Source organism: Pseudorca crassidens, chromosome 11, assembly GCF_039906515.1.
Source record: "Pseudorca crassidens isolate mPseCra1 chromosome 11, mPseCra1.hap1, whole genome shotgun sequence".
Taxonomy (NCBI): Eukaryota; Metazoa; Chordata; class Mammalia; order Artiodactyla; family Delphinidae; genus Pseudorca; species Pseudorca crassidens.
In genome coordinates this window covers 6,378,864-6,393,793 of record NC_090306.1, presented here as the reverse complement: position 1 = coordinate 6,393,793, position 14,930 = coordinate 6,378,864, and the positions used below count along the sequence as shown (strand labels likewise).

At 56.4% G+C, this 14,930-nt stretch overlaps 1 protein-coding gene and 1 long non-coding RNA gene across 6 annotated transcripts in view; one reads left to right on the top strand and one right to left on the bottom strand.

Annotated features, from left to right (window-relative positions):
* Nucleotides 1-5,448, top strand: part of LOC137201565 (uncharacterized) — a 30,769-nt gene extending 25,321 nt beyond the window's left edge. For 2 of the 3 annotated variants that reach the window (XR_010932229.1, XR_010932227.1), the window contains 2 exons: nt 813-3,914; nt 5,215-5,448. This is a non-coding gene — a long non-coding RNA (uncharacterized lncRNA). The remainder of the gene's footprint in view (nt 1-812; nt 3,915-5,214) is intronic. The other variant, XR_010932228.1, reaches the window with a different exon arrangement.
* A 2,493-nt stretch (nt 5,449-7,941) lies between these two features.
* LAG3 (lymphocyte activating 3) lies at nt 7,942-14,915 on the bottom strand. 3 transcript variants are annotated; one of them, XM_067695572.1, is made up of 9 exons: nt 13,741-14,915; nt 13,231-13,419; nt 12,777-12,924; nt 12,130-12,389; nt 11,211-11,474; nt 10,538-10,813; nt 8,785-9,027; nt 8,376-8,503; nt 7,942-8,103 (listed from the first exon to the last, which is right to left on the bottom strand). In XM_067695572.1, the coding sequence occupies exons 2-9, from the start codon at nt 13,286-13,288 to the stop codon at nt 7,999-8,001; spliced, it is 1,482 nt and encodes a 493-aa protein (XP_067551673.1). In that variant the 5' UTR covers nt 13,289-13,419; nt 13,741-14,915; the 3' UTR covers nt 7,942-7,998. The 3 variants fall into 3 exon arrangements, with proteins under 3 accessions (XP_067551673.1, XP_067551672.1, XP_067551671.1); XM_067695571.1 differs by having other exon boundaries at nt 13,231-13,368; XM_067695570.1 differs by having other exon boundaries at nt 13,231-13,368; nt 13,689-13,758.
* Nucleotides 14,916-14,930: the final 15 nt, after the last annotated feature.

Below are 14,930 nucleotides of genomic sequence, written 5' to 3'. Positions count from 1 at the left end.
CATAGCAAACTCAATGCATCCCAAAGCAAATTCATCCCCTGAATACTACTACCCTCCGAGCCTACTTCTTTTTTTTTTTTTTTTTTTTTTTTTTGCGGTACGCGGGCCTCTCACTGTTGTGGCCTCTCCATGGCATGTGGGATCTTCCCGGACTGAGGCATGAACCCGTGTCCCCTGCATTGGCAGGCAGACTCTCAACAACTGCGCCACCAGGGAAGCCCCCAAACCTACTTCTTGTTCCAGTTTCCCACTCAGTGAGGGCTCCACCACCCACCAAGCTGCTCAAGCCCAAGGAACTGTGTGTAATCTCTGACTCCTTCCTCACCCACCCCCTCCCATGTATTTATTTACCAATTCCCCCGGGCGTTACCTTCTAAGCAGCTCTGAAGTCTGTCCAAGTCACTCTGCCCACCACCACCACTCCAATCCACGGTTCCATCATCATCCTTCACCTGGACCACAGCTCCTGCCTCCTCATTGGCCTCCTGGCCTCTCCATTCTACCTTCCTCCAGGCCATCCTCTGCACAGCAGCCTGAGTGGTCCTTCCAATATGCGCGTGTCATCACGGCATTTCCTTACTATGAACAAAAGTGGCTAGTTCAGCTTGCAAGTGCAACTATTAATACAAGTGTTTCTATTGATACAACCATTGTGCTTTATTTGCAGCCAAAGCACTTTCTGCTACTTCTCATTTCATAACACAGTGTACCCAAGGGTTGAGAGTTAATACAATTAGTATTTATTAACTGCTTCATCAAGTGCATTCTAAAGTGAAACTGGCATTAATTTTTTCTTCTTTTTTTACTGCAAGTGCCTGTCGGTGGAGAGCACGATGACCATAGCAAGGTTTGACACCATGACCTTGATTTGTGCTAAGGCAGCAGTCTAACCCAAAATTTGCAACATCACTGTAATGTCAACATAGTGACAAAGGTAAATAATGTCCTATTATTTTTATGAAAATGGTTTGACCTGGCAACCCCCGCTCCCCAAAAGGGTCTCAGGGACCCCCATGGGCCACACGTTGAGAATCACCAAACTGGAAAACTTGTATCCACTCTTTAGATCTTAGCTCTCTCTCTGCACAGACCTTTAGTTGTCCCCCAAATCTGTTTTCTCCTTCTTCCTTAGTAATAGAACCCTCGATTTTTAGCTGAGCTCATTGTTGCCCAGATTTCAGTGATATTTCCCAGCCTCCCTTGCAGCTGGGTATGGCTAAATGACTCGGGTTTGGTTAATGGAAGTAAGAGCAAGTGTTAGGTGCAACCTCTAAGGCTTGTCCTTCAAGGGAGAGGGTGTGTCCTCCTTCAGGCAGGAATGCAAACATCCTTCCTGTGTACCGCCTGCCTGCTTTTCTCATTTACATGACTGAGCAGGCTCCTGTAGGCATTTAAGATTATAACCCCTGACCTGGCCCAGTTCTCTCCATTCATTGGTATATTCAACAAGTGTGCGGTGTTTAACAGCCCAAGGCACGCTGCTGGGGCCCGGGGGTGTGATGTTCAGTAAGCTAGACATGGTGACACGGACACTAAACATTTAATAATTCTATCACAACTGGATAAGTGCCACAAAGGGAGAAGCACAGAATGTTGGGACAGCTTATCATAGGGAACCTTATTGCAACTGGGAGGTTGAGAAAGGCTTCCACGGGAAGCATAGATCAGTAACCACTGGGCTCTGCTCTCAGTGAAAGAAAATTCCACATAACAGAGGCTGGAATGAGACTGAAGTTGATTTCTCCCCTGAACGAAGCCTGGAGGCGGGTGGTCCAGAGGTGGGGGTTGTGGGGTGAGGAACAGCACACCCTCATCCTCCGCGTGACCCCTCCTCCTAGTCTGAGAAGGCTGCTCGGGCGCCCCAGTTGAATGAAGGTTCCCTTGTGGTAAGACCTCCCAGTACCCTGTGCGGCTTCTCCCTTGGAAGCACTTATCCAAGTGAAACAATTATGAAATTGTCGTTTAGTGTCTGTCTCACGGGCTACAGTGGTGACCACATCTGTCTTACTTAGCACCCAGCAGAGAGCCTGGGGCCTGGTAGACTCTTAATACTTGTCGAATACTTTTTAAAATATTAAGTTGTATTGATATTGATTGATTTTAAATATATGGTGGTAATAGATACATCCCATAAAATTTACCATTTTAACCATTTTTAAGTGTTCAGTTCTATGCCATTAAGTACGTTCATGTTATTGTACAACCTTCACCACCATCCATCTCCAGAACTTTTTCATCTTCCCCCACTGAAACTCTGTCCCTCTTAAATGCAAACTCTCTGTTTCCCCCTCCCCCCAGCCCCTGGCTGTTGAATACTTTCTGAATGAATGAATGCAGAGGGGCTAGAGAAAGGCTCACAGACTTAAATGCCTATAGGAGCCTGCTAAGCACTATAACTGAGAAAAGCTGGTAGTAAACATTAGGGAGGGGTGAAGACTGAGGTAAAAAGAGGCCCTGCCTCAGCTACTGAGGGCAGCTACTAACCACACAGCTCCAGCTGAGCTGACAGTAGAGGTTGTACCAGAACGTGAACCCAGAGTCGCCAGCTCTGCCAACATTTCAACAGAAGGTGGAAAACCAGACATTTATGTAATATCTCCTAATTTTAATGTTGGCAACTAATTTTGTGTTTTGTTCTAACACTGAATAAATCACACAAAGCATTCCAAGGGCTGGATCTAGCTCAGGGCCCACCAGTTTGCAACTGATGTACCAGATGGACGGTGTGATGCCACCCAGCTCTTGGGTCTGTGGCCTGTGAAGATGGGTTCCCAAGAACCAATGCCTCCCTCTGGGGTTTTCAAGCAGGAAAAGAAAAGGGGAAGAGACAGCAAGTTTATATTGAACATGTAGAACTGCTGTGTGCTTTATATGGTTGTGTATTTTATTTAATCCTTACAGCAATGATCGGGCATAAGTATTATTTTCCAGACCATACAGATGAGGAAACTGAGGCCCGAAAAGTTTAAGAGAATCACTAACAGTCGCAAAGCTGGTAACTACCCCTGATGGCACTAGGATTTGAACTTACCTGCTTGGCCCCTAGTCCCTGGATGGTCCCCCTCACCCTACTGCCTCTCCTCTGCAGTAAGAAAGGCTAGGAGGACTTCCCTGGTGGCACAGTGGTTAAGAATCCGCCTGCCAATGCAGGGGACACGGGTTGGAGCCCTGGTCCGTGAAGATCCCACATGCCGTGGAGCAACTAAGCCCGTGCGCCACAATTACTGAGCCTGTGCTCTAGAGCCCAAGAGACACAACTACTGAGCCCATGTGCCACAACTACTGAAGCCGTGTGCCTAGAGCCCGTGCTCCACAACAAGAGAAGCCACCGCAGTGAGAAGCCCGCGCACTGCCACGAAGAGTAGCCCCAGCTCGCAGCAATTAGAGACAGCCGGTGCGCAGCAACGAAGACCCAACGCAGCCAAAAATAAATAAACAAAATAAATTAAAAAAGAAAGGCCAGGATGAAGGGGGAAGGGCAAGATAGGGGTAGGTGGTTAAGAGATACAAACTACTACGTATAAAATAAATAAGCACAGGGAAATATAGCCATCATTTTGTAATACCTTTAAATGGAGTATAATCTATAAAAATATTGAATCACTATGCTGTACACCTGAGACTAATATAATATTGTAAATCAACTATACTTCAATTAAAAAAAAAAAGAAAGGTCAGGATGAGGCGGCGGGAAGTCTTCTCCCACAGCAACGGAGGGGGTAGGAGGCCAGTGACCTCATCTGGGGCTTCTGAGGCTTGGCGTCACCAGGATCCCTCACATCTAGAGAGAGATTTTCCATTTTCAAAGCACTGTCACCTACATTAGCATATGCCAGACCTTTTCAGCACGTATTACTATCCTCATTTTACAGAAGAAGAAACCGAAGTTAAGCTCTCTGCTCCATTATATGACGGTAGGCACGGAGCATGGGGGTTTCCAGAAGTCTCCTGGTTCCTGAGACAAAGCTATTTTTGCCGCGTGTATTTTGTCTCCAGGCTGGAGGTGCGGGGGTAGACCGGGGGGGAGCAAGAGATGGAGGCAGAGGGTAGCCAGCACCCAGGCTGCTGACAGAGTGTTGGGGACCAGGCTGTGGGAGGAGGGGTGGGGCCGCCTGTGGAGCAGGGAGGTTGGAAGCCCCAGGTGCAGTCCTGTGGTGGCCTCCTCACCAGAGCAGCTGCAGTGGCACCCTCCACAGCCTCGGCAAAGCGGGTGCGAGTGGGGCTTGGGGAGGGGGGAGGCGGAGGGGGGAGGGGAGGGGGAGGGGAGGGGAGGGGGAGGGGAGGGGAGGGGGAGGGGAGGGGAGGGGGAGGGGAGGGGAGGGGAGGGGGAGGGGAGGGGAGGGGAGGGGGAGGGGAGGGGAGGGGAGGGGAGGGGAGGGGAGGGGAGAGGGACACAGAGGCTGTTCTCTGGGAAGCAGAGTTCTGCAGGGCTGAGTCACCTCCACCCAGGCCACATTCCCCCCGGTTCCACGACCACTTTCTACAACTCCCAGAGGGTGGTTGCAAGGCCTCCCGCCCCATGGGAGGTATGAGCAGGCAAATTTCAGAGCCCAGCCTGGGCTCAGCCAGCTGGCACCTGCAGGCCCTGGAGAAACTGTCAGCCACAGAGTGGAGCAGATAGAACCCATCCCCACCCGAATCTCATTCCCTTCAAAGGTCAAACCCCACCTTGGGGTGGGCCCGAGCAGGGAAAGCTAAGCGCACCTCCTTTGGGGGAGGGGTAACAGCAGGAGCCCAGGCCTAGTACCCTGGCTGCTGCGGGAGGTGAGGCCGGGACCTTTGTGGGGCTGCCCTGCCCCGTGGAGATGAGAAGACCAGATCAGGGGTGGGGGACACACCGGCAACGGTGACCACAGGTCTGAAGGCGCACAGTATGGCCTCTTGCCTGACACGCTGGACTGGGCAAAGCTCTGGACCTCGTTTGGCCTCCAGAACTTCTGGAGGAGGCTGTCAGGTCCCTGGCAGGGCTGGGGGTGGAGGTCCTCAGAGAGGCCTCTTCCCCCTCTTGGCCTATGTCTCTTTCGGGCACTGTTCCCCACCATGATAGTGGGGTGCAACATGGCCCCCGCGATTGCTGCTGCCTTCACCTCACACCCTCATGCTGTCCCCGACACTGTACGAGCATGGGCTCTGTGGCCAACAGAAAACGGCAGAAGGGATGGCATGTCACTCTCCAGATTAGGTTGTAAAGACATGTAGTGTTCGTCTTGCTAGGTCATGGGCAGCCCTGTGAAGAGGCCCACGTGGAGAGAGACCAACGCCCCTGGCGGGCAGCCACCTGAGGGAACTTTTCACCACCAGATCCTCCAGCCCAGCCCAGCCTTCAGATGCCTACAGCCCTGGCCCAAATCGTGGCAGAAACCCCCGTAAGAGGCCCGCACCAGAACTACTCAGCCAGGCTGCTTCCAGATTCCTGAACTTGTGAGATAATATCTTTACTCTCTTACATTACTGCGTTTGGGGGTGGTTTGTTACGTAGCAGTAAATAACTAATACACCCCCTTCCCTTTTTTTTGGCTGTGCCGCGCGGCTTGTGGGATCTCAGTTCCCTACCAGGACTTGAACCCAGGCCACAGGGGGGAAAACCCGGAATCCTAACCACTAGGCCACCAGGGTGCTCCCCTCCCTTCCTTTTTAACGAGGACCTAAGATGATTCCCCCTCCCCACAACCCCCATGAGCTCCCTGCCTCCTTGCCACCCTTTCCCCTCCAGGACCCCAACCTGGAATGTCAGTTTGCAGATAAACTTGGTGAAACAGGATGGATTGATCTCACTCCCTGGACCCTAAGAGGACACGGAAAGGGCTGGAGGTTCTCTTGCTGGATGGGGAGTGGGGTTCAGGGCCAGAGAGGCAGGAGCAGGAAAGTGACCCTGCCCCCAGGAGAGATCCCACAGAGACAGGCCGAGAATTAATCAAAGGAGCACCGTATACACAAGCCCCCTGCCCCCATTTCCTTCCGCTCTCTGCTCTTCTCTTCCTCAGTGGGTGGAGGAACAGGTGGCCTCTGTCCCCTCCCTGTCCCCTTTGTGCATGAGCGCGGGGACGTCCCTGCACAGAGCCTGTGCATCCTCAGTGACTCCTCTCAGAAGCCCAAAGGGCAGAGGGTGTCACCTCGTAGAGAGGAAGAATGTCACCCACAGAACTTTCCAGGAAACCCCTGCTCCATTAAAGCCTGGTGGCTTTCACCACGGCCGTGGAGAGCAGGCTGTGGGCAGAGCTAAGGAGTCTCCTTGGCAGCGCCCCTAGCCCACAGCAAAGGGGGTAGATGGTGCTTTGAAGGCCGCTCAGAGGGGCTTCAGGCCTTCCCTTACAGTGCGACCGTCCCTGGCGAGCCCCAGAGCCTCCTTTCTGTGCCCCTGTGTCCCTGCCTATGACGAGACAAGGGTCACCACCATCCTAAGGCTGGGAACCTCAGATGGCCTCAAATGAGTCATTATTCCGGCCCCTCCCCGCCAGGGCTCTGCACGGAACGGAGGTGCTCCTCTCCCCATTCTGTCCCCAAGTCTCTGGCCATTGTGTCTCCACGGGGCAGGTCTTCAGCTTCATGGTTCGTGTCTGTGTCACTGCACACAGCACACAGGCTCGGGGGACAGTGGCAGGGCCTTTGCCACATCCTGTGTCTGTGCACCCCCCCATTGGCGCCTGTAGACCAGCTCCCACCCACTTGCAGTGTGTTCTCCCTCCAGTCCAGGGTGACAGCTCCCTCAGCCCAAGTCCAGAGCCCTGCAAACACTGCAGGCGGAGGGCTGGGTCCGTGTGTGTGTGTGTGTGTGTGTGTGTGTGTGTGTGTGCGCGCGCGCGCGTGCTCTGCTAAAGCACCGTCTGCCCCACCCAGAGAAATGTTCCCTCCTAGAAAGACAGACAGACAGAGCAAGGAGGCGATCAGGCTCGTGGGTCTCCTCCTCCTTCACGAATGGATGCTCAGCACACCCACAGATTTCGAAGCCCTCGTATTATCCCATATCTGCACAACCCCTTTGGGTGCATTATCCTCCTGGTCCTATTTCGTAGATGAGGAAACTGAGGCTCAAGGAGACGAGCTCTGGTCACATCAGCACAGCCGGGACCAGAAGCCAGGGGTCCGGACTCCTGAGGCGTTAGCAGCAGCCAGGGTCTGGGTGTCTGTTCTCTTCCCCACGTGGGGCACTTTGTCCCCAGGACTCCCCTGTGTCAGACTTGGATCATAACTTTGCCAGGGCCAGGGTGATCTGTCCTGAGGGTGTACAGGGCGGGAGACAGTTGCTGGGTGCGCTCTCATGCGCGGACCACGGAGAGTGCAGTCACAAAGGTAGAGCCAGCCCACGGGGCATCGGGGCTGCCTGGTCCCCGGTCCCCACACTGCTAATCTGCCTCAGCCTGCCCTGTGACCCTGTGGTGTGTGACAAACAGAGACCACTGGGTGGCAGTGTGCGCTCGTGCCTGCGACCAGACAGGTCGCCCAGGGCTGCGGAATATAGGGGTGAGGCGGAGGCTGCCACCCAGAAAGGTTGCGAGACCCCATCTCGGGAGGACTCGACCCGGCAGGGCTGAGTGTGTGTGTGTGTGTGTGTGTGTGTGTGTGCGCGCGCGCGTGCGTGCGCTGCCGCCAGAGGGCCAAGGACAGTGCTGAGGTATGGCGTGCGTGGGGTGGGCCTGAGGGCAAAATATAAAGGAAACCGGGCAGCTGGAGCAGCGTGAGCAGAAGGACGGAGGAGACGGCTGGAGGGGTGAGGGGTGAGGGCTGCCCGGACCTTCAGGGAAACGACTCCCCAGGAGAAAGAAAGAGCAAGACAGACACCAGGAAGAAAGAATCACGAAGAAACCAGGAACGGAAAAGGGGAAGATGCACGACTGCCTGGGGAAAGTAGGTCAGAAGGCCAGGGTGTGAGAAGGGAGCCCAGAGGCTGGGGAGAGGCAGAACCTTCCCTGGGCAAGAAGGGGCCGGACTCAGGCTTGCTGCTGACGGGGAGTTTATTTGCACTGAAGTGCGGAGATGCAGGGGCTGCCCGGCTCCAGCTCAGGGCTGCTTCAGCTGCGGCTGCGGCTCCGGATCCTCTGTCTTGCCCTGAGGCTGAGGTGGGTGAGTCCCATGCTCTAAGGCAGAGAATCTGCTTGGTCGCCACTGTGGGAAGACAGACACAGAGGGTCGGAGGAAGAGGATGGGGAAGGGAAAGGGAATAAGCTATTCCTTCCCAGGCCCCTCCCTGCCCATATGGTCCCAGGCCTTCCCTCAGCCCCTCCTTTGGTTCCTTCAGGCACAAGGGGTCCCTGGAGTGCAGAGGCTCATGGAGAGGGGGCTCTGAGGGCAAGTTCAGGGGTCAACCTTGCTCATCTACGTGAGGAAGGGGTGCCAGACAGCACACCGAGGACTGGGGAGGGGGGCTCCCGGCTCACCCGTCTTCTCCGAAGGTGAAAGCTAAAGGCTCCAGTCACCAACACGAGGAGGAAGAGGATCCCAAGGATGAGGAGAGGAAGGTGGCCTGTTTCCCAGGCCCCCGGGGCTCCCCCGGAACGTTGGGTGCCTACGGAGAGAGGTCAGGATTGCAAGAGCCATAGGGTCATGGCCGGAAGGACACCCTGCCACACCCCCACATGTTACCGGCAATGAGACCCGGAGAGTTTAAGGCGCTCGTCCAGGGTCACTCAGCTAATTATTGGCAGAAGTGGGTCAGGCCTAGACAGGAGCTGGAGGTCAGCTCCCTGACTGGAGAGAAAGAGCGAGCGTGGTGTGGGGAGGAGGTCTGGAAGTGGGATGGAGGTGACTGGTCTGGAGTTGGGGCTATGGCGCTGTGGGGTCTCGGACCTGGGCGGGACAGCTCAGCGAGATATGCGGCGGTCCCGAGAAGCCTCTGCCCCTGGTACAGACGGCACTGCCAGGGCTGAGAAAGGAGCCTGGCCTCCGGCATCAGCAGCCAGGGGCCTGCGGAGGTCCTGCGAGACCGCTCGTCCAGGGGGCTCCACACAAAGTGTTCTCGTCCAGATGCCGGAGTCACCTCACAAAGCAGTTTTCTCAGGTTGCCAGGTGATCCGTGGGATTTGGGAGTCACTGAAAAAATTAAAGGGAAGAGATCTTTGGGGGCCCCGACCCCCTTACATGAAAGCCTAGGCCCGACCCCCAAGTCTCACTTGCCTTGACTCACCTGGGCTCTGATTGGGTGAGGTGGAGGGGAGGAGATCAGGGTCATGGCCACATTAATCTTATCAAGACAAAGCTCTGGTCAGATCACTCTGCTGCCCCCAAACTTTCCAGGCTCCCTACTGCCTTCGGGGGACGGCCCGAAGGATCACGTGACAAAGATTTCAGATTCCTTTTCATGACTTTCTACTCAAACACTCAGAACCCCTCCCCCATCGTTCAGGTGAGCTGGCCTCCCGGAGACCTTGCACTTTTCCTGCTTCCATGCTGTGGCTCACATCTGTGTCCCCCAAATGCATTCTAGCCCCATTTCTGAATGTCTAGAGAACAGATCAACCGATCTAGGGACAGAGCATCTCGAAGCTGTGCGGCGGGGATGGGCAGGAGGAGAAAATCGATGAATGGCCTGGAGCTGAGCATGGCGTACAGGCCCCTGAAGGTTTGCTGGCACAGACACCTGAGTTTAGCCCCAAGTCTGGCACTTCCCAGCTCTGTGACTTTGGGAAAGTTCCTTCTCTGTAAAACAGGGACAACAATCTCTCTCCCATTGAGGTGTCATGCAGATAGCTTGGAAAACTGACTCGACAGTGGACCCTCAGGAAGACCTTGGACAGAAAGAACTGGTAGGCTGTGGTAACTGACTGGGAAGGAGGAAGTTGAGGATGAGTAGGACACGAGTGGCTGACGGGAAGGTGACTTAGCAAGAGGATTGGGTGCGAGGAAAAGATGGGGCTCAGAGTGAGGCTGAGGTGTGGGTACCATATCTACGTAGAGATACCTGGGAAGCAGGTGGAAATCCAGCACTGGTCTTCAGGAGATGTGTTGTTGGCAGATTCATTTATTCATTCAACCAATGTACATTATTAAGTGCCTACTTTGTGGAGCTATTTAGTGGCATAGGTGAGTACGGCAGACACAACCAAGCGGTGATAGTTACCGATCAATCAACACATACCTTCTGAGTTTGTTTAGTTTTTTCTTCTATGTTTGTTTTATACTGTCTTGAAAAGCCCTCGCTCAGTAAATATTTGCTGACTAAGGGACGGATTTATTAATTCCTCCCCAATCCAGGCCACTTCCTGCGACTTTAACCCAGGCCCTGGCTCCAAAGTGGACACGGGTTCTTGAACTATATTCCACTTCTCTTGAACCATTCAAACTTCTGCCACCTCTCCTTCTAACTTCTCTGACCCTCCCCCCAATTTAGAGCAGGGGAGTCCCTTACGGAAGAGTGGAACATTCATCCAGTGACTCAGGGGAGGTTTTCAGTTTCTGTTCGTTATATGGGGGCGAAAAAACAGGAGGCCACAAGGGGCATCCCCCTGCAACTTGTGCCCAGTGGCCTGGCATCATGAGGCGGACTTGCCCAGTCTTTGCCCAGCTAGCCTTCCCTTCCTGTCCTTTCCCACATGGGGCTGACCTGTGATGACTGCCAAAGTGACAGTGGCAGTGAGCTGCTGCCCCTGCAGGTGGACGCCGCAGGTGTAGGTCCCAGCCTGGGCCTGGCCCACAGCCTCTAGTAGAAGGGTAAAGTTGCCATGGTCTCCAGCCACCAGGAGGTCAGGGCCTCCCCCAGGAGGGGTCCATGTGGCAGTGAGGGAAGACTGGGTCTCCACACCCAGAGGCAGGTGGCAGGGCAGCTCCACCCTGGAACCAGCTCCAGCGTATACTGTCAGAGGGACTGGGGGCTCCAGGCCTGCAAAGAAAAGGGAGCCCCAAGTTACAAAGGGGCTGGAGCGCTAGGTCTGCAGGGAAGGGAGGAGGAAGGGTGAAGGAGGTGGTCCAGCTCTGAAGAGTGCTAAGGAGCAGAATAAGGTGGATGAACTGCGGGTGCTCAGAACCCCCGAATGTGCGTGGGCCAATAGGAGACCAAAAGGCGGCAAGTGAGGCTGGATGACCAAGGGAAAAGCTAGAAGGGAAAAGCCGCTGAAAGGCTGCAAAGAGAAAGAGAAAGGACTGGGACAGTGAGGCCCAGAGCAATCACAGGTGCCATCAGCTTGGTTTGGGGGCTCATAAGCCCGGGGGAGGTGACGGGGGGAAGGGGGGGCAGGAAGGGATTGTGGTCAAGTGTGAACGCAGACTGGAGGAGTTACCCAGAACAGTGAGGCTGTACGTGGTGGAGACATTGAAGCCATCTCTGTAGGTGAGGGTGCAGCCCCAGGTCCCGGAGTCCAAGGGGCTGACATGGGGCAGGAAGAGGAAGTTTCCGGCTAAGAGGTGATGGGGGGACTCCTGAACGGGGACTCTGCCTGGGTCCCGGAACCAGTGCACAGAGGCCGGGAGATCAGGGCGGCTAAAGGAACAGTTCAAAATGGCGGAACTGGAGGTCCACAGAGACCCGAGGGGGCTGGCAGTCACTGCGCAAGGACAGAGAAGGTTGATCAGGCCCGCTTTCCCAACACATCAGGCCAGCTAAGCTGGAAGCTCCTGGAAACAGGCACCTGGCTGTAGATCTCATTGTCTTCTCTCTCCCAACCGTCCTCCCACCCACCCAGCCCAGGGCCTGGCCCCGGAGGTGCTTAAAATGCATACCCAGGAGTCCCCTGCCTACTTCCCCTGCCCCCTGCCTCCAGTTCACTGGGCTTGGTCTACGCTTCCCCTTCTCCAGGCCTTGCTTGAGGATCCCCACTAAGGCCACCCCGAGCTACAGACTACAGATGTCTCAACGGAGTCACTCCAGCCCCGCGCTCCCCCCTCGAAGGGGTGCATCCCCTCCTCCACCCTGGCACTCCCGCTGTGGGTCGGGGAGGGGAGCTCGAGGGGTGATACGATCTCTCCACCCGGCCCTCCCTACACACACGTGCTTCTCCGGGGGCACCTTCCACCCCGCAGGCAGGCTCGCCGGCCCCTTCCGCCCCTCTGCTCGGGGCTCTCCGGCAGGGCCTGGGACGCATCCTTAGAAGCACAGCCAGCCTCTGCGCAGCCCTTCCTGCCTCCGGGGCGGCGGGATATGGGGCGCCCTCCTCCTAGCCCCGTTCCCCCCTCCGTCCCCCCCACCCCCGCCACACCTACCCGCCGCCTGGCCCACGCGCAGACGGAGGCGGCAGGCGAGAGCGCGGTCCCCGAGGCGCACAGCGGCGTGGTACTCGCCGGCGTCGGCGCGTCGGGCCGGGCGCAGCCACAGCGAGAAGTCCCCGCGCTGGAGGCCGCGCTCATCCAGCTGCACGCGGGGCTGCAGGGGCGGCCTCCCGACGCGCAGGCCTCCGGGAGCCAGCCTAAGCACCGTGTAGCGGCGGGGCCCCGGGCCCCGCGGGGAGAGCGCCGCGGGCTCACTGGGCGGGAGAGAGATGGGACTGAGAAATGCGAGGGGAAGAAACCCCGGGGAAGAGGCCGTCCAACCACACTTTGAGGATGAGGAAGCCCACCCAAAGGAAGATCTCTGGACTGCTAACCGTCCCGTCCCCCGCTCCGGTTGGCCAGCACCATCCACTACCGGAGACAGGCAGGCGTGCTGGGGGACGCAGGTGTGAGGGAGGCAGGCTGCGGAGGAAGGGCGGGGAGGGGGGCGGGGGGCGGCAGGGGAGGCTGAGCCACTGGCTTCAGAGGGACTGACAGCTCGGGGGGAGAACACAGAGGGCTGGCTTGGGCCCGGGACTGGAAGTCTGCACGCCTTTACGGCTGGAGCTGGGGGTCTTGCTGCTGCAGTCTGGGGTGCCTACCTGTCTGGTAGATGCTGCCAAGTGACTTGTCTTGTTCGCAGAAGGCTGAGGTCCTGGAGGGGGATTGTAGGGCTGCAGGGGAGCTGGGCAGGAGCCCCCTCCTGGGCCCACACCACCGGGACCTCTGCCCCAGGGTCTGGAGCCTCCACTGGGGAGGAAAAGAGAGGCCAAGGGGAGGGGCCGTGAGCCAAAAGACTTCAACGCAGAGAAGGAGCCTCAGTGTTTTCTGAGGGAGAAACAGGGCTGAGGGAGACCTTGGGTTTCTGCCCCTTCCCTGCCAAGGGGGAGACCTAAGAGAGGCTTTGGGGGCTGAAGGACTGCCCCAAGAAAGGCGTTAGAAGAATCCACCCAATCTAAGGGCCTTGGCATCTCTGTGTGGTCATCGAGAAATCCCTCCTCACCCCCTGCTGTGGGTCTGGAGGTCAACCCTCCCAGAGGGTGGTCCCCACCTTACCTGCAGCTGCCCACAGCAGTTGCAGAAGCAGCCAGACCGGGAACCGAGCCTCCCACATCTCCTCTGAGCCCTGGGCCACACAGCCCTCCAAAGGGAAGAGGTCAGAAAGTGGGGAAGGACTGATGTTCAAGAGGGGTTCTGCAAAGAGGGTGTTGGAGAAAGAGAATCTAGAAAAAGAGGAATGGAGGCCTGGAGAGAGAGGGAGGAACCAACGACCAGGGGCTGGAATCTAGAGGAAAGCCCGGCAGATCGGGCAGCCGGAGGGTGCGGTCAGGGATGGGGTGGGGGTCCCGGGGGATAGGGCAGGGTGCTGGCAGAGAGCAGAGTGGAGGTAAGGTGGCTGTCTTGAGCTAGAGGCCCTTCTGCTGCTCCCAGGGCCCTGGCCCCTGTCCTTCTGTCTTCCCTCCACCTTTCGCACTTCCCCTCCCCGTCGCCCCCCCCAGCACCCCAGGGCTCACGGTTTCGCTTCGCAGTGGAAAGTCTGAGGGGGCTGATTCCCAGCAGCATTACCTCCACCCCTGTGATGGCGCTCCCCTTGTTTATTTCCTCAGTCCTGGGTGTCCCCACCGCCCTCTCCACTCCTCCCCCACCCTCCTGACTGTTCTCTTTCCTGAGGAACTTCTGCCCTTCTCTTCTGCCTTGAACTACCCACTTGCCCATCTCTGAGCTGCCTCCCCAGGCCCCAGTCATACGTTCTTGGCAAGTTCTTTCCTTGGTACTCATCCCCTCCCTTATTCCCTTACCTTCCCAGAACTTCATTACCCTCGTCTACCTGTCTCCCCACCCATCCAATGACTCCTAGAAGCTCTGCTGTACCCTAAGAGATGGTAGGTCTGAAGAGGGGCACCCCACACACAGGGAAAAGAATAGCTGCACTGTCTTGTGCCTTCATTATGTGCTGGGCATTGTAGTGGGCACTTTGTGTACAGTAACTCATGAAATCTAATATTATCCCCCATTGTACACATGAGGAAACTGAGGCAGGCTCAGAGATTAAAGGTCAGGTAGGGAGTGTGAAGACAAAAGCTGTGTGTGTGTGTGTGTGTGTGTGTGTGTGACCCTGACCCCGGGTGAGTTACAGGTGTCTTCTCATCTTTGGGGATGAATGGTATCAGTGAATCACACACACCCCTCTACAGCTCAGACCTCTGTGTGATCAGCAGGCTCTCCCAATCCAGAGGCTCTGAACTAGGAGAGGGCAAGGGTGATACGGAAAAATGCAGACATCTTGCAGCAGGGATCCTGCCTCGGGAAAACCTGAGGCAGAACTAGGGAAGGAAGGCTGAGGCCAGAGGGGAACTCCTCCCCACGCCACCCAGCCTGCGGAGCCAGAACTTGCATTAGGCCTGGAGCCGCAAGAGGTCCTGGAGTTCTCCCTGCTTGACCAGGAAGGAGCTCACTGCTCAGTGCCAGGCAACTCTCACTCCATCCAAAGAGGCTGAGACCCAGGTCTCCTGCCCTCTCCCACTTCAGGGGCGGGACTTCCTGTTTCTGAGGCTGTTTCTTTGCCTGGTTCAGCACAATAGGGCTGGTAGCTTTCCACTGGGCTCAGCAGTGTCTAGCCCGGTGCGGGTTAGCAGGGAAGGGTGTGTGTATGGCTGGGAGGAACATCCCCAAGAATCCAAAACCGAGACGCGAGTCAGCTCTCAAAGACACCGCCCCACCCCCACCCTGTCCACCCGGAGCGCTGCTGCTCTCGT

Bases quoted from the DNA above. Each gene is read 5' to 3' on its own strand.
- LAG3 (XM_067695570.1), bottom strand. From the start codon at position 13,737: ATGCTGCTGGGAATCAGCCCCCTCAGACTTTCCACTGCGAAGCGAAAC. The intron at 12,925-13,230 runs GTAAGGTGGGGA...TTTCCTCCCCAG, and splicing joins ACTGCTGTGGGCAGCTGCAG to TGGAGGCTCCAGACCCTGGG. The intron at 12,390-12,776 runs GTAGGCACCCCA...TCTCCCGCCCAG, and splicing joins TGGCAGCATCTACCAGACAG to TGAGCCCGCGGCGCTCTCCC.